Consider the following 25881-nt stretch of genomic DNA (forward strand, 5'->3'; position numbering starts at 1 on the left):
ATTAAACCCAGGGCAACAGGTTGTTGCCGAAACTAGTTGGTTAATAAAAATGTGAGTGGAATAAAAAACCTGTTGTCCTCTTCAGGGTTTAATTTATGACTAAACATATATATAAAAAATTAATTCTTTTTTATATATATGTTTAGTCATAAATTAAACCCAGGGCAACAGGTTGTTGCCGAAACTAGTTGGTTAATAAAAATGTGAGTGGATCAGTTTTGATCCACTCAATTTACTTCTCAAAATACTTCAATTTACTCAAATACTCAAAATACTTCAATTTAATATATTATTTCGAGAAATAAAAATACTTTGTGTTTACAAAGTATTTTTATTTCTCGAAATAATATATTAAATTGAAGTATTTTTGTAAATAATAAAAACACAAATATTTTTTTGTTTGTTTTTTAAATAATTAGTAATAATATTTTTCTGTATCCTTTCGGCGGTCCTCGTTCTGTTCTCCCGCTCACTATGATTTCTTAGTCTTTCTCTCGCTATCCATTCGCTCCACGCGTCCATACCACCTTAAGGAACTCTTCTTATTTTTTTCATTTATCCCTAGTTCAGCCTAACATTCCTCTCAATATCTTAAATATCGGAAGTATATAGTCATACATTGAATTCAACGTACACATAGTTAAAATATTTATTTTTATTTTATAGGCAACAATTAAAGAGAAATGAAACTTTGCGATCGGTCATGTTTTGTTTACGTCTCATAAATTTGTTTTATGACTCTTTTTCGTATGCCCAAATCATCGCAACACATCTGCCTAATTTTAATCGATAATGCTTATCTCAGCCTTGCATTCTTTCCTTATATCACCATTCGAACATCTATCATACAACGTTATGCCACTCATTCGTCTGAGAGAACGCGTGTTGACTTCAAAAATATATTAAGTAGAATATATGTATTGAGCAACCAATTTCGTCCTCTGATTTGCGTGAATAGCCTCATCAACAACCATTCAATTTTAGTTGTCATTAAATTAACAGTTTGAGTGTGTCCAAATACTTGTTCACAAATTGTTCAGGAGTTATAACATAGATGAAGAAGAATATGGAAGTCTGGGCATTAACGGGGCTAAAGCTAAAGCATCTTACATCTCACCAATAGATATCTATCTCTAGTGAAATTCTAGTGATTCAAGCACTATGTTTCGGAATTTAATCATAAACGAGTATAAAGAAGTTCCAAGAATAAGAGTAGTGTGGTTGTCAATTATGGGTAGAATTAGTTAATGTTACACGTGTAAAGTGATCACTTAAACCGGTCTATGACGATCTTTAATGTCCAGACTTCCAGATTATTTTTCATCTATGTTGAAATGTCAATAAATGATATGAATTTTTTTAAATAAATGTTTTACTTAGTAAATACCACTATTTCTTAAAATCTACTGTGACGCGTGTTTCGATGCATTCCGCATCATTTTCAAACACCGTATGAGTAAAACATTTATTAAAAATGGATAGATTTTACCACAAAGTGACTGCCGAATCAATTAATGAAAATGATTATGAAATCTAGCTAACATTTTGAAATTGATTCAGACGACACCTATATACCTACCCTTATATAATCTACCAAAATTTTTAGCGCGTTCATATTGACGTCATGTCATTGACTAGTTTTTTTTTCATTGTCTAAATATTAATATAAAAATAAGTAACGATTTTACTTTAAAGAAGTCCATTTGATTCGATCAGCCGTGTCTAGTCTGAACCCGTTACAATTCCGCCTTCGATCTTTGTATCTCGAATGATAAGCGTCGTTTTATGACTGAAAATCGTGATTGTAATCTAGAAAAAATGCCAGAATAATCAGTAATTATTTTCACATTAGTGGACTGCGACTCGTTCTCATACAATAGATCGTGAGTCATACCGTAAACGTAGCAAACATCGTCTATAACTGAGCTACCTATAGTGTGGACCGGAGGTTCATAAGATCTGCTCATTTAAATGATCCGCATTGCCACATACGTAGCACGTGTATTAAATGATCCGTTCACTAAGACCCGATCATTTTGACGATTTGGTCGGGCGAATCGCGCTGGCGAGAAGGAGAAATTTTAACAATCCGAACGTAAATCGTTCATCCGGATTACTGAGTGTTTTGAGAAAAATGAGAGAAAAAAGGAGGTACTGAATGACTATACGAACTCCATTTATCAATTAGAACTTGAAATTTGTCTGTAAGTAATTTCATTATTGATTCGGGAGTCATATTGTGGTAATATTTATGCATTTTCAGTTTAAGTTTTACTTGGTAAATACTACTATTTCACAAAATCTACTGTAAAACGTGTTTCTATGCATTCCGCGTCATTTTTAAACACCGTATGTGAAGGTATGTCTAAAATTAAAATTTGTGTCCTTGGGACATTGAAGGACGAAGAGGGGAGGGGGTAGGAGCTGTTTATTTTAATTTTTATTTCTTTTATCAGTGGCAACATAGACAATAAGGGGGAGACTTTGTCATATTGTTAATTATGGGTTTATTTTTATTATTTATGAATTTCTATTGTTTCCAAAAGTTGCATTTTATGACTTTTTGTATTCAGTGTTATATTTTCAGTTTTTAAGTTACATGCTTACAAGGAGATAAAATCAATCATTTCGGATTACAACGCATTTCGGAATACGGAGCGTTCGGATTAGCGAGCTGGCACTGTAGATCTTACCATCGATAACCAAAAACGGCAACAAAACTTTTTCCATCGTGTAATCTTATGTTTTCTTTTAAAAATTTCTTGATCAATTAATATAATAATAATATTAAACCATATCCGCTCCCTAGGTGGAGCATATGGAGTCCACAAACTGTCTCCAGGCTTTTCTGTCGGCTGCCAGCTCCCTTGCATCCTCCCAAGTCAGATCCGCGTCCCGAAGTTCTGACGAGAACTGCCGACGAATTGTCAGCAGTGGTCGTCCTGGGCGGCGCGAACCTGATGCCTTGTAAAAGAGGCAAGCTTGATTAAGGCTCTCAGGAGGCATGCGGAGTACATGGCCAAGCCAACTGAATCGCCTTTTCTTGACAACAGTTGTGACCAAGATTTGCTGCGTCCTTATCTCTTCATTCCTCACAAAGTCAAACCACCGCACGCCTAAGATTCTCCGCAAACACCTATTCTCAAAGCTTAGTACACGGCTGCTCTGGGCCCTTGTAAGGTGCCATGTTTCACAGCCGTATAAGAGAACAGGAGCAATGCAGGCATTGTATAGGCGGCATTTGGTCTTCACCGAGTATAAATGCGATCTCTAGACAGCCTTCATACTGATCAATTAGTCAACAAATTAGTATTTACGCATTGATTTAAAAAAATAATCAGAATTTATTGTGTACATCGGACGTATTTTGTAAATATCTTAAACAAATTCGCGTATAAACAGCGCGTGAAGAGTGTAGGGGAACCGCGACACTATTCGCATCTCACTTTTGCATATTTGCACTGTGCAAGCGTGAGGAGCCCAAAGCTCAATGTTCTCTGGCTAGCAGCTAGCGGGCGAGCGGCACAGTACCAGTAGCTTTTGGGCTCCCGACAAGAGTGGACCTATGCTTGTTCCGATAGCGTTACCAGATGGTTTTATAATGTTTTCAGCAAATAAATATAAATTATTATATTTGTTGACTTCATTTATAATTAATTAAGGGATTAGCTATGAATGTCCGTATTTTTCGATTTGAAATTGCTAATTTTTTATATTCTTTTTGACATCTCATCAAAGATGAAGAAGAATTTGGAAGCCTGGGCATTTACGGGGCTGACGACCGTCATAGGCTGGTTTAAGTGATCACTTTACGCACGTGTAACATTCACCAATTCTACCCATTATTGACAACCACACTACTCAAATTCTTGGAAGCTCTATATATATATATGAACCAATGTAGAAACCTTGTTCTTGAATCACTAGAACTTCACTAGAGACATTTATTGGTGAGATGTAAAGTAAACACGCTACTTTTTTATTGTATAGTGACTACCCAACACCGGGACGCGCATTTTATTTTAGCTCCGAAAGGGGAAAGGTTTCTTCGTGATTCTTTCAAAATTGTAACCCGGTCACTCGTTGGATGTACCTATGTGAACGGATTATTTAGATCCGGTTTGTTTGGTAACGGTCCTAGTTAAGTTGGTTCGCCAACTTGGCAAACGCTGCGAACATAAAGGGCTCGTAGTTGGCTTGCGTTTGTATAACATACTAGCTACAGAAGTACGGCTGTCCAAATTTAAAACACAGTAAGGGACATTTTTTTGTAGTAGTTTTTTTTTTGCATTTATGCACTAAGTAGACTCTACTTAGTCCAAAAATGCAAAAAAAAACTACTACAAAAAAATGTCCCTTACTGTGTTTTAAATTTGGACAGCCGAGTAGCATATATGCATCGTAATGTGGTCAATCTATTGTATAAAATAAATATATTAAGTAACAAACTAACCATTACGCCGCTTCTCCGAAGGGGTGGGCAGAGAGAACTGAACGCCACACTACTATGTCTTTGCAACCATAAAAAATCGCCTCTTTCACATTCGTGCATCTGCTCATACATACCCGTCGATTATTTCGACTCCTGTCCTGACCGCTTTCAAGTATTTTACTTACATGATCGTGCCAAGTTTTTCTCGGTCGTCCTCTGCGTCTTTTTCCAACTACATTCGCCTGATTAATTATTTTTACCGTTCTCTCCTCATGCATTCGTTCCACATGTCCAAACCACCTCAACGAAGCTTTCTTTATTTTATCGATAATGCTTATCTCAGCTTTGCATTCCTTCCTTATTTCACCATTTGAACATCTTTCATACATCGTTTTGCCGCACATTGATCTGAGAGAATTAGAGAAGTGTGGTTGTCAATAATGGGTGGAATTGGTGAATGTTACACTTGTGTAAAGTGATCATTTAAACCAGCCTATAACGGTCGTCAGTCCCGTAAAGCCCAGACTTCCATATTCTTCTTCATCTTTAATGAGATTTCAAAAAATAATAAGAAATTTTTTAGTTCCACACAAAATCAAAATATGCAAACAAAATATCGATTAAAATCGCTTTGTCATTTTCAATTCATAAATATCGACAAACAACTTGTAGATTTTGTATAGCCGAATGTAAATTATTATCATAATTTATCATTATCAATATCTACTTACCTGTATTTTTTTATTTTATTAATGCCATAATTATAACTCACTTCTAATTGAAAACAGTGTATGAGTTGCATCGGTGACGTACAATATACGACACTTATCTGCCTACCGTGTAGTATACTTGTCGCCAGATAACCTTGCCAAACTCTCGTAGGGTAACCATGATGAAAAATATAAATGTATTAGAATTTATTTTTATCATTATTTACTCAAAGTTTTCGAGTAAAACTATTTTTTTTCTGTACAAAAAGGTGTTTTCAACAAAATCATTTAGTTATATATATAATATTACGTGGGATTAAATAAAGTTTTTTTTTTTTGTATGAAGTTGCATTTATTATTTACTTTGCTTATTACATATCGCTCAATCCTTTCAAGAACGTCATAAATCAAAAATCGACATTTTCAGTTGTGCATGTTTTCGGAATGCTCAGAAAATGTACTATATCCCAGAAAAAGCGGCATATTTTTAACTTAATATTTACCCGCTACTGTTATTTTAAACTTAATATTTACCTGCTACTGTTATTGCGTTTTTAAGAAAATGTATTGTTTAATTATTTTTTTAAATATACTAAATATTTTTCAAATGGAGAAAAAACCTTTGGTTTTACCTAAAAAGGTCTGTTGCACAGTAAAAAGTTCAATAAGTGGCTTGATATTATTTTTAATACGTTGTATTATATTTTTACACTTTAAAAACATTCTCCTGAACAATCAATTTTTTTTTATTTACGACGTTCTTGAAAGGAGTGAGGATATGTACAAGGTTTATTTTGTGGATATTTTTACTTCCAATTAAAAAAATGTTTTTATTGAATCTGTATTGGGAACAGGAGAGATGATCTAGAGTGGGCCAATCAGGAACTTGTCGGCGTTTGCTCATTGCTGGGAGGAAACCACGTTGCACTCCTCAGGAGAAGGCGGACTGCTGACTGTCGTCAACAGACCTTCCGTTCCACTAGAAGTGTGTTGGCCATTTTGTGTCCTAGCTTGGTTTATGGTACGAATGTCCTTCACTATTTTTATCATGTATGATTCCATCTCTCGTGACAGTTCGCTATAATTATCACGGATCCGATATCGGATAGCTCAAATATAGCTTCAAAGTTTAAGTTGTGAGGTATAAAATTAATACAAATATTGAGGCAGTATCTTTATTGTATCAATTACTGGATGTTCACACTAAGAATGATGTCTTGATTGAAATTACAACATTTTGAGTGTGTCTAAATACTTGTTCACAAATCTAGATTATCTCCAATTATAGAAGTATTTTTCATATTATTTTTTGATATCTCATCAAAGATGAAGAAGAATATGGAAGTCTGTGATTATAATATTGTAATATTATGTCACGTGTGTGATTATAATCCAGGATTCGGACCTCACATACTAATAAAAGAATTTCTGCTCAATAAAAAGCCTCTTTTCATCTCATCTCTAGTGAAGTTCTAGTGATTCAAGAACAATGTTTAAAAATTGGTTCATATATATAGAACTTCCAAGAATTTGAGTAGCGTGGTTGTCAATAATGGGTGGAATTGGTGAATGTTACTCGTGTGTAAAGTGATCACTTAAATCAGCCTATGATGGTCGTCAGCCCCGTAAATGCCAGACTTCCATATTCTTGTTCATCTTTGATGAGATGTCAAAAAATAGTCTTGATTGAATAATAATTTCTAATATGTGGAATACAGTGGACCTCTCATTAAGACCATAATTCGTTCCAGAATCTTACTCGTTAAGCGATTTTTTTTAATGGCGCGGAAGTCCCTGTTCACAAGTGAATTTCGTAAAAAAGGGACATACCATTTCTCTGTAACGCGTTATGCGAGATGTCGCTCGTTAAGGGAACAACTTATTCACATTTTTTTGCTCGTTATGCGAGCTACCCCGTTTTGAGAGGTGCTCGTTATAAGAGCTTCCATTGTGTTTCGTTAGAATTGTCACCTTAGTTTTCTTTGTACCTTTGGTATCATCAAAGTGAGAAAATTAAGTTGCGGGCTATCGATTTTCCCGCCTCAATCCTATTCATCCCAATGGAAAATGTCAAAAATCTCTTTTAATATAATAAATTCCGTCTGGGAGCATCGCGGCGTTGTGCACGTCATGTACTCACTGCGAACAAACAATTGGTGAAATACCTTTCAGTCTAGGAACTTCGACCCCACAAAAGAATTTTCCGGACATTCAGAATTCACCGACATCTAGATTTCAACCTACCGGATGTCTGTCTACATAGCGGTGCAATAAACAACCTGCCAATAAAATAATAAACGTACTCGAGTACTAAATAATGATAAGCTAGAAAATATATCTCGAGTGACTTGAATTTAATGGCTCATAGGGTACCGGGTCAAAGTAACCCCCGGCTCCTTATCGGGTTATAAAAAATGATTTTATTGGATGCTTCTAAACGGTTGTAGGTTAAAATCTATGAAGGGGTTAAATATATCATTAAGGGGACAATATATCATTAAGGGGGACAATATATCATTAAGGCCCTTCATACGTTAAATAGCATCTTAACTAACTAACTAACTAACTAACCATCACGCCGCTTCCCCGCAGGGGTAGGCAGAGAGAATAGAGCGCCACACCACTCTGTCCTTGTAAACATTCTTCGCCTCTTCCACGTTCATGCATCTCCTCATACATACCCGCCGATTGTTACAAAAATGCTAAATAGCATCTTAACTTTCTTTAAACCCGGGTAATATTTGATGTAATTGAATTTTTATCTTCAATTACATCATCGTTTTTGCATTGAAAAAATAAGTTTTTATGCGTAATAATTATAAGATTTTGAAAAAAAAGTTTTTGAAAGGTAAGCAGTTAAAAAAACATATAAATAAAAATATTTTTTCTCTATGTATTCTTAAAAAAATATCCAATATACGTTCTTCAAAAAAAATCAGGCGTGAAAAGACGTGTGACCTATCCCGTGGTCGGCCGGTGATTGAATTCTGTGCTTGCGATTATCCCCTTAATACGGTAAACGAAAAATTCTCCCTCTTTTCCAATTTGTGAACAAGTTTTTAGACACACTTAAAATGTTGTGATGGAATTGTTACAAAGATTGTAACCTGCGGTAATAAATACGGTGATAAACGCTTGAAAACAGCATTTTCATTTCTTTTATTTTTTATTTAAGTGAGTGTGTCCAAATACTTAGTTACAGAGTATTTTCACACACTCAAAATGTTGTTAGAGAAATTCATCATTATAATACACGAAGGCATAAGAAAATACGTGTGGAGCCGATAAACTATTCGGTTGAGATTGTGAAAGAAATCGTTCATTCTATCTCTCTGCGCGGTGCATACATGTTCGTACGTTACTCGTAATAAAATGGTGTTTGTTGTGTGGCTGAAACGAGGCGGTAAAATTTGAAGTTAACATCCGTTACTGTATGAGCGCTTGTGCACTACACGGAATTTTACTGTCCGGCAGTCCGATTAGCATGAAAAAACGGATGTTTGGCGTTTTTAGTTTAGCGCGCACCGTGAACTCGATCACGCTAAACTGTCTTAGTTGCTTTCTTTAAAAAATATTATAAAAAAACCGGACTACCGGACGGTAAAATTTCATGTAGTACACAAGCGCCCTATGGGGGCTTGTGCAGTACCCGGAATTTTACCGTCCGGTTTTAAAAAATAAAAGTGACTACGACTGTTCAGCGTGATCGAATTTACGCTTAGCCCAGATCAAGAGCACCGATCCGAAGAAAAAGGACAAAAGCACAAGTCAATCCAAGCCAATCATTGTTTTATCACGTCAACTGACGTGCCGGACGGTAAAATTCCGTGTAGTGCACAAGCGCCCTATGTGTTGGCCGTCGCGTTGTACCTTCCTAGTCGGTCAGCGGTCGGGAAAGGGTCGAGTCCTGTGGGGGAATGTCAGCATCAGGGGACTGCTAAATTCTTCATTTACCATTAATAAATTTCCTACCAGCACGCTTCTCAAATTGATGTTCTCCTAGTGTAATTGTGGAATTGCTACATAGCTTTGTTTGGAAAATGTATGAGTACTTCAATATTATTGAAATACGTTTGTATTTATTTCAGTTCTAAAGTTATCATTTCGATTTATATTATTTGTTCGGACAACTTATAATTTTAACCCTAAATTACTATACTAAGCTATCCTACGAGTGTCGTTGTAACTATTCGTAAAAAATACGTCATAGAAATAAATAAAGTAATAAAAACTTTTATATTTTAGTAGTAATAGCATCATTCTTTGGGGTTATGAGATCATGTAATAAAAAAAAGGTACATTACGAAGTTACTGTGAATTTATTCGTACAGTTTAATATTTTATTCCTAGATTACTAAACTATCTTATATATGACGGTGTTAAACATTTGTCTCTGCCTACCCCTGCAGGGAAACGGCGGGATGGTTAGTTAGTTAGTTAGTAACATAATTTGAGTTTAAGAGATCACGTAACAATGAAAAAAAAGAAGTTACATTAGGAAGGTACTGTGAAGATCTTTACGTTTTTTTTTCTCCGGGAATCGTCATTTTGCCGTCGTAATTTATACGATAGTACAGTATTCTAGGGTTAAAGTGCTAGTATATACCCAGAAAATATTAGGATCGTATGATGAGTTTCGTAAACGAAGTATCAAAGTTAATTTGGTGACATCATCTTGTAACTGTGTCAGGTAAATTTTTAACCAGAAGTGACGCATTGTTCAGGGTTTAGACGCGTTCGAAGCGAGCAATGTGGCATATACATGTATTATGATATATTATGACGCGTGTTTCGTTGCAGCCGAAATCATCATCAAACACCATACGCGAAACTCGGCCTCATCTTTCAACATCGTAATGACACAACTTTTGGTCGCAATCAAAAATGAGACTTGAAATACGATTTCAAACTAAAATTATGTTCAAAATATAATAAATAAATAATAAATCCCTTACCGCACCCCAATGGTGCATAGGGCACTGCTTCATATAAACGCAGTGTTATCTCGATCGATTACACATGAATGAAAGGTGATCAGCCCTCCACTTCAGGTACCAGTCCAGTGTAATATTGAGTGAAAAAATATTAGAGTGAAAAAATCACTTATATTTGCGAGTGTTTTTGCCTAGAATTTTCACTCATGAATTACATGAAATTATAGTAACTTTAAACATAAAGAGTAAATCCACTCACAAGTAGGCATAGGCTATGAAACTTATAAAGTTGAAGCCTGAGTAGGGACATGATAAACGGTGTTGCATAAGCCGTAGCTAGATTTCAGAGTCACTTGGACGTTAGGTAATTAAAAAAAAAATCACTTATATTTATTAAACCCCTCTGGGAATCGAACCCGGGACCCCCAGAACGGTAGGCGAGCATGCTGACCATTACACTACGGAGGCGGACAAAATATAATTATGAAATATTTAAAATAACAAATTTTGACGCTTTATTGTTTCCAACAATTTTCTTTTGCGTTTTTTTTTAATAAATGTATAAAGCAATTTATTTCTTTATAATTTTATTTTTCACTTTTTCAAAAGAAATAAATTCGCTGGAACAATTTATATCGTAAGTAACAATATCTCTGCGTAAACCACGTGTTCAGAAATTTAATCACATATTTATATTCAGTTTTACTATTATTCTCAAGTTACAAATAATAAAAATTGGTTTTATAATATAAGACTCAAAAATACTCGTGTTACTCTGAAAAAGCAAAGACACTGCATTTTAAGTAATTCAAGTCTCACTCAAAACTGACGCAGCTTCGCCATCTTGGTTTTTCTCTGTCACTCTCTGTTTTATCGGCGAAACACTTTTTAAATTAAAAATAAATTAGTACAGTTCTTTGAATGTTTTAAGTATGCAGATATGCGATTCCATAATCGCATATCTGCATACTTAAAATATTCAAAGAACTTCTTCTACATACTTCTTCTACATGCCTACATATCCATACATATACATACATATCCATATATGTGTGACATTTTCATGTATGTAGAAGAAAAAGTATTTTTTTTTTAAAGGTAAGCACCCTTGAGACGATGTTTTAAGAGTAAAAAAGCACTTTAGAAATGTTATTTTAACCCCTATCCGCACTCAATGGTGCATAGGGCACCGCATTGTAGCGACGCATTGCTATCTTGATCGTTAATTGCACGAAGGCAAAGTGAACAGCCTCGCGCTTCTTGTACCAGTCCAATCAAATAAACATGAGAGTGAAAATCACCCATATTTGTTTTGACCTCTCTGGGAATCGAACCCTGGACCACCAGCATGGTAGCCAAACGCGCTGACCACTACGCTATGGAGGCGGACAGATAGAAATAAGCCAAATATTATTATCAACTCTCAAATTTAAATTTGAATTTCGCGTACATTGTTTGTTATCGCCTTTGCATTTATTGAAACACTTATAATGGTTAAGTTTATTTAACTTTCTCAAAATGCAAAGACGTTGCCACAAAGTGACTGACAGTAAAATTAATTAAAAAAATATGTATTCTTAACATTTGGGGTGAGTACAAATTGTTGTTCATAAATCTGGGTTTCTCCACTTAGCAGTTATTTTTACAAATTTACATCTCAACACAGGTGAAGAAGAATATGCAAGTCTGGGTAGTTACAGGGCTTGCGACCTGTCATGGGCTGGTTTAAGTGATCACTTTACACGCGTGCAACATTTACCATTCTACCTACCCATGATTAACAATTACACTACTCATATTTTTGGAACCCCGTGCTTTATTTTTTTTTAATTAATTAATTTATTTATTTCATGGATACATTTTTTTAAATGTTTTTATTATAATATGTACGATGAGCAATTACACTACTCATACTTTTGGAACCCTTTGATATATTTTTTTTGTTATTTATTTATTTCATAGATAAATGTATCCATTTTTACTTTTTTTTATTATTATATGTATTACGGCTCTTTAGGCATGGCCTGTGTTGAGCCGAAATACTTACATGTTAATACAATGATTTGTATTATTATTTGTTTTTTTTTATACATTACATGCAATAGATACAATAACAATATACAGTATAAAGGTTTTACAATAAAATAATTACACCTGGACTTTAATTAATTCACTTTCTACCTTGTCCCTTCCAACGAGAAACAACCATCGACGGACACTGTTCTTAAAGATGATGATGATCTTGATCAATCTGTATATTGTGACATGGTACATGAGTTCACAACAATTATCTACTTTTGAAACAGCATTTTGAGTATGTTCATATACTTGTTCACACATCTGGATTATCTCTAGTGAAAATTATAGTGAACGTTTAAAAATTGGATATATATATATATATATATATATATATATATATATATATATATATATATATATATATATATATATATATATATATATATATATATATATATATATATATATATATATATATATATATATATATATATATATATATATATATATATATATATATATATATATATATATAGAATTATTATTATTCTTCATCTATGTTGAGATGTCAAAAATAATATGAAAAATACCTCCTTTGATTGCAGCTAATCCAGATTTGTGAACATGTATTTGGACACACTCAAAATTTTGTATATAGAACTTCCAATAATTAGAGTAGTGTGGTTGTCAATCGTGGGTAAAATTGGTAAATGCCTAGACTTCCATATTCTTCTTCAGCTATGTTAAGATGTCAGAAAAACTAATAGTTTTAAAACGTGGTGACAGCCCTGTCTGAAGCCGGGCGCGGCTTTATCGATCTCATCCCCTCTCCACTCAGTTCTCCTCCTGTACCCCCTGGAGCAATAAAGGGTGGTAGAAATATATAAATAATTATATAATACAAATATACTCCAATTCAGCCTGTCTCGCTACTGATTATAATTATAAGACTGACGCGGAATGTCAGGGCTGACAGTCAATCGTTTTCAACATAATCTAATATTTCATTTACAACATTTTGAGTGTGTCCAAATACTTGTTCACAAAATCTGGATTATCTCCAATTACAGGAGTTATTTTCCCGTCAATGCCCAGACTTCCATATTCTTGAAACAATGGTCACAATATTAATTTATTTTGTGTTTTTTTTTAAATAAAATACAACTTAGTGGACTCGAAAAATCTGGGTTTGATTTGAAATTAATCCATAAATTAAAATGGAGTTCTACAAATTAAACGCCAAATCAATGAATAACTATACAGAAGCTTTGTTTACTTAAATTACGTCACGTATATATATATATATATATATATATATATATATATATATATATATATATATATATATATATATATATATATATATACATATATATATATATATATATATATATATATATATATATATATATATATATATATATATATATATATATATATATATATATATATATATATATATATATATATATATATATAACGTGGTAATATTTTCCTTTTGAAAATTAAGTGTAAATAATATGTAAAGTGGGTGTATAATAATAAAATAAACAATGTGTTGCTTTGTAATTAAAGTTTATAATTAAAGTTTATTCTTAATTTATCTTTATAATAATTTTTATATCTATCTATCTATCTATCTATCTGATTCTGACAGTTAATTTTTCCTATCGGATCTCTTTTGTTTAATTCTGTGCGACGCATGCGGCATCTGGTGGTAGAACTGTTTTATGTAGGTACTTTTTGTAAGTACTTAATAAAATGTATAGGTAGGTACCTAGTTATTTTATTACATATATATATATATATATATATATATATATATATATATATATATATATATATATATATATATATATATATATATATATATATATTTAACGTATGAGTTGTTTAATATAAAAAGGTTAAATATCATATTTTCAGGCGTTTCCTAGTATGTAAAAATAATCCGGGGTTCTCGGATCTTGCACATATCCAAATTAAAAGGTTTCTGCTAAATAAAAGCTTTTGTCTATCCAACATAGATGGATGTTGTGAACTCATACAAGTATGTACTGTGTCATGATATTGATCATATGTATATCTAATAGTTCTTAAAATTTGAGTCGTGTGACTGTCAATCATGGGTGGAATGGTGAATGTTGCACGCGTGTAAAGCGATCACTTGTCCAGCCTATGACACAGGTCATAAGCCCTGTAAATACTTAGATTTCCATATTCTTCTTCATCTATGTTGAGATGTCGAAAAAATATAGAAAATAACTCCTGAGCGGATAAAATCCATATTTGTGAACAAGTATATATATATATATATATATATATATATATATAACGTGGTAATATTTTCCTTTTGAAAATTAAGTGTAAATAATATGTAAAGTGGGTGTATAATAATAAAATAAACAATGTGTTGCTTTGTAATTAAAGTTTATTCTTAATTTATCTTTATAATAATTTTTATATCTATCTATCTATCTATCTATCTGATTCTGACAGTTAATAATATTATCGGAAGTCTTTTGTTTTCTTCTGAGTGACGCATGCGACATCTGTTGGTAGAACTGTTTTATGTAGGTACTATTTGTAGGTACTTAATAAAATGTATAGGTAGGTACCTAGTTATTTTATTACATCTCCCCCCTTGGGGATGAAAATTCATAGTAAAATTTTCACTCGTCCTCCGGATCATCTTCTTGTAGTGAAGGGACTGGTATAAGTTTAGTGATATGATAAAGTTTTTTTTTTCTTCTTCTTTCTTTCTTTTTTCCTTCTTTTTTTTCTTTCTTTTATTTGTATTTTTTTTCTTGACCCTTTTAAAGTAGACACAGTTTTTTTCAATCCATTTGTTTTTTTTTTCTTTTGAATTCCTCCATTTTTATTTAGATCTCTTAAAGTATCTTCTAATATAACCAAATTTACAACTTTTAATTGTTCATCTGCATTTTCATTCGAGTTTAATACTGAATTCCTGCTTAGACAATCTACTTCTAAATTCTTCTTTCCTGGAGTATATTTTATTTTATCTTTCGTAGAAGTTTTTTCTACTTTATTTTTATTTTCATTTTTCAAGCACTGTTTCTGTGTTATTTGTATGTCTTTATTTTTATTCTGATCTTTTAAATTATCTTCTAATTTAACCAAATTTGCAACTTTTAATTGTTCATCTGCATTTTCATTCGATTTAAATACTGGATTCCTGCTTAGACAATCTACTTCTAAATTCTTCTTTCCTGGAGTATATTTTATTTTATCTTTCGTAGAAGTTTTTTCTACTTTATTTTTATTTTCATTTTTCAAGCACTGTTTCTGTGTTATTTGTATGTCTTCATTTTTATTCTGATCTTTTAAAATATCTTCTAATTTAACCAAATTTACAACTTTTAATTGTTCATTTGCATTTTCCTTCGATTCTATTACTGGATTCCTGCTCATACAATCTGCTTCGAAATTCTTCTTTTCTGGAGTATATTTTATTTTATATTTTGTAGAAATTTTTTCCACATTATTTTTATTTTCATTCTTCAAGCACTGTTTCTGTGTAATTTGTAAATCTTCATTTTTATTATTAATCTTATCATCTTCCTTTGTTTTAAACCAGCACGATGCTTCAGGGTGATATCGAGTTCCCTTATTTAAATTTTCACAAATCTTACATGGACTTTTATCTTTAATTTTATCACTAGTTCTTAGATTTCCACGTCTTCTTTGTTTATCTTCTAATCGTTTTCTTTGATCATCTTCTAATTTTTCTCTCTCACTCCGAACATATTGTAGTAATTGTTTTAATACATCTAATGTTTCATAATTCATTTCCAATTAACAAAATTGTCGTTTTATAACGTGGTAATATTTTCCTTTTGAAAATTAAGTGTAAATAATATGTAAAGTGGGTGTATAATAATAAAATAAACAATGTGTTGCTTTGTAATTAAAGTTTATTCTTAATTTATCTTTATAATAATTTTTATATCTATCTATCTATCTATCTATCTGATTCTGACAGTTAATAATATTATCGGAAGTCTTTTGTTTTCTTCTGAGTGACGCATGCGACATCTGTTGGTAGAACTGTTTTATGTAGGTACTATTTGTAGGTACTTAATAAAATGTATAGGTAGGTACCTAGTTATTTTATTACATATATATATATACATATATATTCAAATCGTGGTCAGAGGTGACGACCGGCTTCTAGCAATGCCGGACGCTTACTGAATCGGATGTACGCGCAAACGACCATATACTTCCCTTGACGTTATAAGACATCACAAGCGTTGGCCGTGTTCCCCTTCGCAACCGAAGATTGCCTAAAAAGGTGCTAACGTAGAGAATTATTGTAACAATATGTATTGTCTTTAACGTGACCAATAGACTGATTACTCACCATATATTATTACGAATAACACGCTATTATTTGTTTTCATGTAATGTCACGTTTGCTTTTGATCCAAATCTTTTTGCATAACGTCTCAAATTAAAAGCATATTGTATTACGTTTATCAAAACTAACAATACCTTTTATGAAAGCTGTCTGTGTATAAACAATACCATTTATTAATTCAGCTGTCATTTTGTGAGAACATCTTTCCATTTTCAATTTATTTTACTTGGTGAATAGCACGTTCTCTTGTCTATTGCGAAACGTGTTTCGATGCGCTCACCGTAATTATACGATGTATGATTTTAATGATTTGAAGAAAACGTGGTATCAACTAAGTGAAATACTAATTGAAAATATAATTATTTTACATTGTAACCTCTAAGCTGCTCAATTTCGGGTGTCAAACTTTCCGTCCTGTGCTGGATTATTTACATTACAATATTTTTGACAAAAAAAACATATTTTTGCTTATTTTTTTAAGCGAAACTTTCGTAAGTCGTTTGATTATCTATTATAGATGTTCACAGTACGCAATTCACTTTACTTATTATGTTTTTATAGTGTATTTACACCAAAATATTAACATTAACGGACTCGCGTAGGAAATTTTGCGGCCGTATAGTACACACGGCTGTCGTATAGTCCATTCGTTTTTTTTTTTTTTTTAGATGGGAATTGCATTTATTATTTACCTTGCTTATAATGTACAAGGTTTAATAGTCCATTCGTTGCGTGCGCGCAGTTTTTTTTAAGTCTGTTGAAATCACAAATCTGCATTTCAGGCATCTTCCAGTATCGTAAATTAAACCGGTTAGGATCTTGCATACATCAGAAATAAAAAGGTCTCTGCTAAATAAAAGTTGTCGCAATCCAACCATAGATACTGTTGTGAACTCAAACATGAAGCGACATAAGATTTACGATATATGTATGAGTTCCCAAATTTTTAATAGTGTGGGTGTTAATCACGGGTAGATTGTTGAATTTTACACATGTATCAAGTGATCACTTGCCTATGACAGGTCATAAGCCATGTAAATACCCATATTCTGTATTCTTCTTCTTCATTACGTTGAAAGGTCTCCCGACCGCATTCCCGGATCTGATACAGAAGTATCTAGGCTTCCTGACAGACCTCTATTTCAAAGCAATTTTATTTTATGAACTAAGTTAGTTAAATGATTAGAAAATGTGAAACAACATTGTATCCCGATTCCACTGTGAATTAACATTTAATTGCTTTCAATGTCCCTGTCACCGCCACTGCTGGATTAATGCAAGTTTGTAATACCATTAGCAAATGACTAGTAGAGCCCCGGTGTAGGCAGTAGTTAGTAGGGAATAGTAGTTAGTTAGTTCGATTTGTCAGCTTAATCTAATTCCAACACAGACGCCTCCACAACCTCGACCAGCACAGCAGACAGACACGGAACAGTGCCAAGGCACTTGCAGGAAATGTTCAGCCATCGCATTTCCCACTCAATCATTATTCTTCATATACATGTATATTATGTATTGTTTGTCATTAACTTTGTGGAATGACATTTGATAATTTTAAAAAATTCAACACTTGTGTAATAACACTTTATGAGTTTTATTTCATTCCACACGACTAGTTTCGAAAACTACACTTGTTTTCATCGACAGGTGATTATTAAAATTCGTCTTTTAATAATCACCTTTCGATGAAAATAACTATAGTTTTCGAAACAAGTCGTGTGGAATGAAATAAAATTCATAAAGTGGCATTATACAAGTGTTAATTTTAAAATAATCTTCTTCGTCTTTGTTCAGATGTTAAAATGTAATTTGAAGGGGGTTGAAATGAAACACTGTTTTCAAAGCTAACATTATTTTTTCGCGTGTGCATTTTCATTCATAAGGGTGCAACAAGTGCTTGTTAGTTTCAAGTGCATGTTACTGAATATTCCACGCCACGATTGACTCCAATTATACAGGTAAACTTCAGCATTCCCGCATGCTATGCCACGATAGTAAAAATAGCAAATGCGATTTTGACTTGTGGAATTTTTCAAGTACTTTGGTACTTACCTTATATACAGGGGTGTTGGAGGGCACTATCCACCCATATCTTGTTTAATCCTTATGTAGCTATACTATTCTAAGTGACACTTTTAACATGTGTAGTAATTATTTATGGGAGACAACGGTAGCCAATGGGGGGTGTAGGTACGTACCCTTATATTTATTTTCTAGGAAAGGCCTAATCAGTTTAAACGCCAAATCAATAAATAAATATATAGTATAGTTAATTATTCCGCAGTAATTGTTCACATAATAAGCTCCATACTTTCCAAAATGACAAATGAATCAACACTCAAGGTAGTATGCGTTTTATGAAATGGTTGAGTTTTTCGGGAATGTCGTTTTGTCATTGCTTTATACATATCGCTCACTCCTTTCAAGAACGTCATAAATAAAAAAAACTTGATTTTTCAGGAGAACGTTTTTAAAGTTGAAAAATATAATACAATGTATAAAAATAAATATCAAGCCACTTACTGAACTATTTACTGTGCAACAGATCTTTTTAGGTTAAACCTGAAGGTTTTTTCTCCATTTGAAAAATATTTAGTATATTTAAAAATATAATTAAACAATACCTTTTCTTCAAAATGCAAAAACAACACTTTCTGCCCTGTAGCGGGTAAATATTAAGTTAAAAATATGCCTCTTTTGCTGATATATAGTATATTTTTTGGGCATTCCGAAAACATGCACAACTGAAAATTGTCGATTTTTTATTTATGACGTTCTTGAAAGGAGTGAGCGATATGTTTCGTCCGGAAATTTTTGTTTATACCTGTCCCAGCTTGATATGAAACATCCATCGTTCCTCTTTATATGAAAAAAAGATGGAATTTTTGACCTGGAATTCGGCTGGCTTAAGTGATCACTTATTCACTTGTGTATAAGTGCTCACCATTCTGCTCTTTATTGATCATCCATATTGCATTGATCCTTGAAACCTGTATATATGCGATGGTATTAGAACCTTTCACATGTCGGTACGATTTTCGATACGTTTTGAAGTATGGCTGTTTATAGCGCCACCAGCTGAGAAATTTTAGTCCTAATTTAAAATCGTCTTCACGTCGAACCGTCCAAAGTTCGACATTGTATTGTTTTTTCAATTTGTCACGTGCTGTACTATAAATATGACCAATGATATTTATGTAATCAGATCCCGAATTTACGGATCACGTGTTATCATTGGATCTCACGTTGCTTACTTCGTGCATAAAATTATATAACATATGATAAATCCTGACATGAGTAATCCTTGAAAATCGCGGATCATTATAAATATTCTATACTCTGTATACTGATGTAATAGGTTTTATAAGTAGAACTAGAATAATAGTGTTAATATAAAATACAAAAAATACTTGACTATCAGAAAACAAAAGTTATTATTATTTTTTTTAAATAAAATTAAAAACTTAATAATAAAAATAAAGCCCTTATTGGCACCCCAATGGTGCATAGGGCACTGTGTCATATTAACGCAGTGTTATCTTGATCGTTTACACATGAAGGAAAGGTGATCAGCCCTCCGCTTCAAGTACCAGTCCATGGTAATATTGAATAAATATTACAGTGAAAAAATCACTTATATTTATTTTACCCCCCTTGGGAATCGAACCCGGGACCTCCAGAACGGTAGCCGAGCGTGCTGACCATTACACTACGGAGGCGGACAGAATTATACTGATGTATGATATAGTATACTGATGAATTTATTTTATTTTATTTAACTTAAGATTTTTCAACGATGTATGATAGATGTTCGAATGGTGATATAATGAAAGAATGCGTGTCTGAGATAAGCGTTATCGATCAAATTAAGAAAGGTGTGTTGAGATGGTTTGGGCATGCGAATCAAATGAGTGAAGAAAGAATAGTAATACAAATTTATGACACGAATGTGAAAGGTAATAGAAGCAGACGAAGGCTGAGGAAAACTTGGCATGATCAAGTACACTAAGACATCACTTTGCGTCGTCGATGCGTTCCAAAATATCGCTACGCAAATTGAAATTTACAAAACGGGACCTTTTAGACCAAAAACCTTTTAGAAAATTTAATAATAATTAAAAAAAAAAAAAACAACGCAATTCGAAGCGAAAATGAGTCTTAATTCAGTAACGACGCAACTTTGAAAAAACGTAAAGTGAGGTCTGAGTGTATTTTGAATAGTTGATCAGTGAGGCAAAAAAATGTATGATAGATGTTCGAAAAGTGATATTAGGAAAGATATCAAGGCTGACACAAGCCTTATCGATAAAATTAAAGAAAGTGTGTTGGGAAGGTTTGGTTTGGAAGGAAAAGAACAGTAAATAAATTTATGAAGCGAATTTAGTTGACATTATATCGCTCACTCCTTTCAAGAACGTCATAAATCAAAAATCGTCAATTTTCAGTTGTGCATGTTTTCGGAATGCCCAGAAAATGTACTATATCCCAGCAAAAGAGGCATATTTTTTACTTAATATTTACCCGCTAAAGGGCAGAAAATATTGTTTTTGCATTTTGAAGCAAAGGTATTGTTTAATTATTTTTGGAAATATACTAAATATTTTTCAAATGGAGAAAAAACCTTCAGGTTTTACCTAAAAAGATCTGTTGCACAGTAAAAAGTTCACTAAGTGGTTTGATATTTATTTTTAATATATTGTGTTATACTTTTAAACATTAAAAACGTTCTCCTGAAAAATCAAGTTTTTTGATTTATGACGTTCTTGAAAGGAGTGAGCGATATGTCAATTACTTGGCGTGTCCAGATGAGGAGTACTCATAATTGGCGGGAACGTATGTGGAGAATAATGTTTGCAAATACAGAGTGGTGTGGTGTTCTTTTCTCTCTGCCCACCACTGCGGGGAAGCGTCGTGATGATTAGTTGGTTAGTTAGTTAGTTTAAGCAGAAAATAATACACTTTACTGTCAGATACCTTTTTTTTTACTGTAGTTCTCATTAAATAAATCAATTAGTCTCCGACGATATTGGAAAAGTTTTAATTTAATTTTCGCAATCGAAGTTTGTCGACGCTTTTCCATTCTAGTACGAGGGTTGCCTTTTATATAAAAACTGAAAAGAACCAAAGTGTTGAAAATAAATTGTTGAAAATAAAGTGTTTTATTAAAGTCACTTTTGCATATATTCAAATCAATTCTGGAAACATTTTGCCTCTCTGAAGCTGATATCGTAGAAATATGCTTGTGAAGTCGTCAATAGCTTCTTTAAGTGATTAAAATCGATGTCCGTGCATCTTTTGTTTGACAGTGGGGAGCATAAAAGTCATTAGGCGATAAATCGGGGGAATACGGGCAATAAGACATTAATTCCATGTTTTTTCTTCTTCAAATATTCAGTTATTTGACGTGCTTTATGGGAAGCAGGCATTGTTGTGATGATGAATGATGCGACATTTTTTGGTGTTTTTCCTTATTTTATGGCTGTGAAACATGGCACCTTACAAGGGCCCAGAGCAGCCGTGTAGGTACTAAGCTTTGAGAATAGGTGTTTGCGGATAATTTTAGGCGTGCGGTGGTTTGACTTTGTGAGGAATGAAGAGATAAGGCGTAGGACGCAGCAAATCTTGGTCACAACTGTCGTCAAGAAAAGGCGATTCAGTTGGCTTGGTCATGTACTCCGCATGCCTCCTGAGAGCCTTAATCAAGCTTGCCTCTTTTACAAGGCATCACGTTCGCGCCGCCCAGGACGACCACTGCTGACAATTCGTCGGCAGTTCTCGTCAGAACTTCGGGACGCGGATCTGACTTGGGAGGATGCAAGGGAGCTGGCAGCCGACAGAAAAGCCTGGAGACAGTTTGTGGACTCCATATGCTCCACCTAGGGAGCGGATATGGATATGGTTTTTTATCCATGACTGTTTGAAAACAAATTTAAGTATACCATTCAACATTAACAGTTCTTCGATCCTCTAAATGAACGTTAACGATCTGTCCTGTATAACCGAAGAAACAAGCGGTTGTTTTTTTGGAAGTGCTCCGTTAACGAACAACTTTTGTGGTATTGGGTTCATAGTCAAACACCCAAACAGTAGACTGTTGTTTGCTTTCAGGTTCATACGAATATATCCTTGTTTCATCTCCTGTTACAGTATTGTATACGGATTTTGAACGTCCTCGGTCGATTTTTTAAAAACATTTCGGGACACTAATCATCACGAGCCTCTTTTTTCGGTTCGGTCCAATTATCCAGAATCCATCTGGAACAAATTTATCTCACACCTAAATGCTCATGAAAAAATATTGTATTGCAGTCTTCGATATGCCAAGAAACCTCTCTATCTGCCTGTAAGTTACATGCCGATCATCTTCAATCATGTTGCGCACAGCATCCATGTTTCTCGGAACGACAACCGAATTTGGTCGACCTTCAGGATATTCATCACTGACGGACGCACGACCGTGATGAAATTCTGCAAACCAATTGTGAACAGTCTTCTCTGATGGTGCTTCATTACCAAAAGTTGCACAAAGTGATTCTATGTATTGTTGTTGAGTAAAGCCCTTTTTAAAATCATAAAAAAACATCCAACGCAAACCCTCACGAGTGATCTCCACTTTTCGCACAAACTTACTTCTTTCAAACGTTCACTGTCAAGAACTTAATTGGTAATTAGTAAGTTGGTAACGCAATAACAAACCTCAGTGTTCACAAATACAGTGATGTCACAACTCGCAAACTCCATCTAGTATTCGCTTGTAAAAACGTTAAAGGCAACCCTCGTAAAATCAAATCAAATAAAATACAAGTTGGTGAACGTGAACTTTTTGTTAACTTTTATTTCTTTGATTAATCAGTCGAGTGCTTTCAGAACAAGTTTGACGAGTCTTGTGACAAGAGTTGTGAATCTTGGAAACTTGTATTATTTCGTTCAGTTTGTTTGGCTTCCTTATTTCATTGTTTTAACCCTTTGGTTGGCAAATTTTATTCCTCATAATTACTTCAAATAACTTACGTGTAATTAATAATAAGCCATTTTATAATATAAATGTAAAAAAAAATATTAAAAAAATACTCGTGGAGGGAAGCATATTTCCCACCGAAAAATCATAATATTTTTTTAAATATTAATTATGCGTAAAAAATATAGAAAGTACACAATTATAGTAGGTAAACATTAAATAAACAAAAAGGACAGAATATTTTAATATTTTTCCATTGAAATTTTTGAAACACGTGGACCCATCCACGCAAAGCGGCACCTCGCACCCGCTGCAAATATACGAGTATTTGGTACGTTTTTCGATTACTTTGGTACTGCAGCCCTGCACCGTCTTTAAGTGCCACATTTTTCCATTCCATTTTTTATCCATCTAAATATAATAATGAAAGAAAACAGTACAAAAAAAAACATAATTAAAAAAATATACACACTAATAATTTTGGTCACATTTAGTTCCATGGGATATAAATTTCCCACCAAGTTGACACTTGATTATAAATGAACGACGTGCGTGTTTTCCGATATTTATTAATTAATGTAAACATGAATACAAACCGTGATAGAAATATAATAGTATATAGCTTAGAAAGCACTTAACGCTGAATAAAACGATTTTTTGGGAAAAAACTCTCACTGACACAAAAAATACTGTCGAAAACTGATTGTTAGTTTTAAAATATTTGATTGAAAAAGATTCCAGAAGATGTCAGCAGTTGACATTAGTATAATTCAAGTGAAAACACCGCTTCCCAATGACTTTTTTGTGCCATTTCCTTAGGTGGGAATACATCTTCCCACCGTCCACGAAAGGGTTTTAATGTTGAATTATTATTAGATGGCGGTTTAACCTTTTAAAAATTACAAATATAAAATAAAGAAATCGTGAATTATGTATTTATTTATTTAATACATAAGTCACGTATATAATATTCCCGATGAATTACTTCCATTTCCCATTTTGAGACATGGAATTAAGGTTAACAAGCAAACAAGAAAACAGCGAAAAATGTAAAATGGAAAGCAATAAAAAGTACAGTAAATAGGCATATTAAAAAAAAAACATAAGGTAAGAAGCATGTTTAAAGGAAAAAAGAGAAAATATAACTATGTAATCACTAACACATAAAAACTGGTGGACATAAAAACCATCGCACTTATCACCACGTCGCTTCCCTGCAGGGGTAGGCAGAGAGAATAGAACGCCACACTACTCTGTCTTTGCAAACATTCTTCGCCTCTTCCACGTTCATGCATCTCCCCATACCTATCCGCCGATTGTCACGACTCCTAACCTGACCACTTTCAAGTATTTGGCATACCTGATCGTGCCATGTTTTTCTCGGTCTTCCTCTGACTGATGACACTGCTTTTAACCTGACTACTTTTAAGTATTTGGCATACCTGATCGTAACATGCTTTTTTCGGTCTTACTCTGACTGATGACACTGCTTTTAACCTGACTACTTTCAAGTATTTGGCATACCTGATCGTGCCATCCTTTTTTCGGTCTTCCTCTGACTGATAACACTGCGTTTATATGATGCAGTGCCTCATGCGCAATTGGGGTGCCTCATGCGGATAAGGGTATGAATTAATGTGTTTTTAAGGATAAATAAATGAAGGAGATCGCCTCCGCAGGTATCGTCAGCCGCTCGGCAGGGCCGGCGCGCCTCCCGCGCAGGCAGCGGCCGCCGCCGCTCCGCAGTCGCGACCCGACGCGCCCGCCGGCGCACCGTGGACGCGTGTCCCCACATGAAGTTCCGAGCCCGCGACACCCCACGGCTCCACCGAGATCTGGCCGTGAGTATTTGCCATTTGCCTATTCAACTTTTTATTTCATTAAAATTAAACACTCGAATATACCGCTAGTTGCAAAAACTTACAGATGTTTTTTATCTACTTCTAGAAAATTTGGTGATGGACTTACAATCTTGTATTTATTTAGATTGGCAGTGACAGGTATATTGAAAGCTTTTAAATGTAAATTCACAGTAAAATCGGGATACAATTTTATATTATTTCACATTTTCAATAAATTTCCCAACTTAGTTCAAAAATAACATTGCTTAGCAATAGCAGATCTGTCAGGAAGCCTAGATGCTTCTGTATCAGATCTGGGCATGCGGTGGGACAGCTTTCAAAAGATGTTTTCATCTTCTGGTACAAATTAACAGTTTCGAAACTAGTCGTATACATAAATAGAACTCATTAAAGTGGTATATTCAAGTGTTTAATTTTTATGTTTTTAAGTTTTTGTCCGCCTCCGTAGTGTAATGGTCAGCACGCCCGGCTACCGTTCTGGAGGTCCCGGGTTCGATTCCCAGAGGGGGTCAAATAAATATATGTTTTTTTCACTGTAATATTTACTCAATATTACCCTGGGCTGGTACCTGAAGCGAAGGG

General features: G+C 33.7%; 1 protein-coding gene across 2 annotated transcripts in view; it reads left to right on the top strand.

Moving 5' to 3' along the window:
- Evi5 (ecotropic viral integration site 5) overlaps positions 1-25881 on the top strand; it is a 110383-nt gene that overhangs the window by 20229 nt on the left and 64273 nt on the right. For both annotated transcript variants that reach the window (XM_088260890.1, XM_088260891.1), the window contains one exon: positions 25117-25278. In XM_088260890.1, coding sequence (XP_088117016.1) covers positions 25117-25278 — 162 coding nt within the window. The remainder of the gene's footprint in view (positions 1-25116; positions 25279-25881) is intronic.

The sequence above is a fragment of the Brachycentrus maculatus genome, unplaced genomic scaffold (genome assembly GCF_059751285.1).
Source record: "Brachycentrus maculatus isolate JH-2025_06_01 unplaced genomic scaffold, ASM5975128v1 h1tg000144l, whole genome shotgun sequence".
NCBI lineage: Eukaryota > Metazoa > Arthropoda > Insecta > Trichoptera > Brachycentridae > Brachycentrus > Brachycentrus maculatus.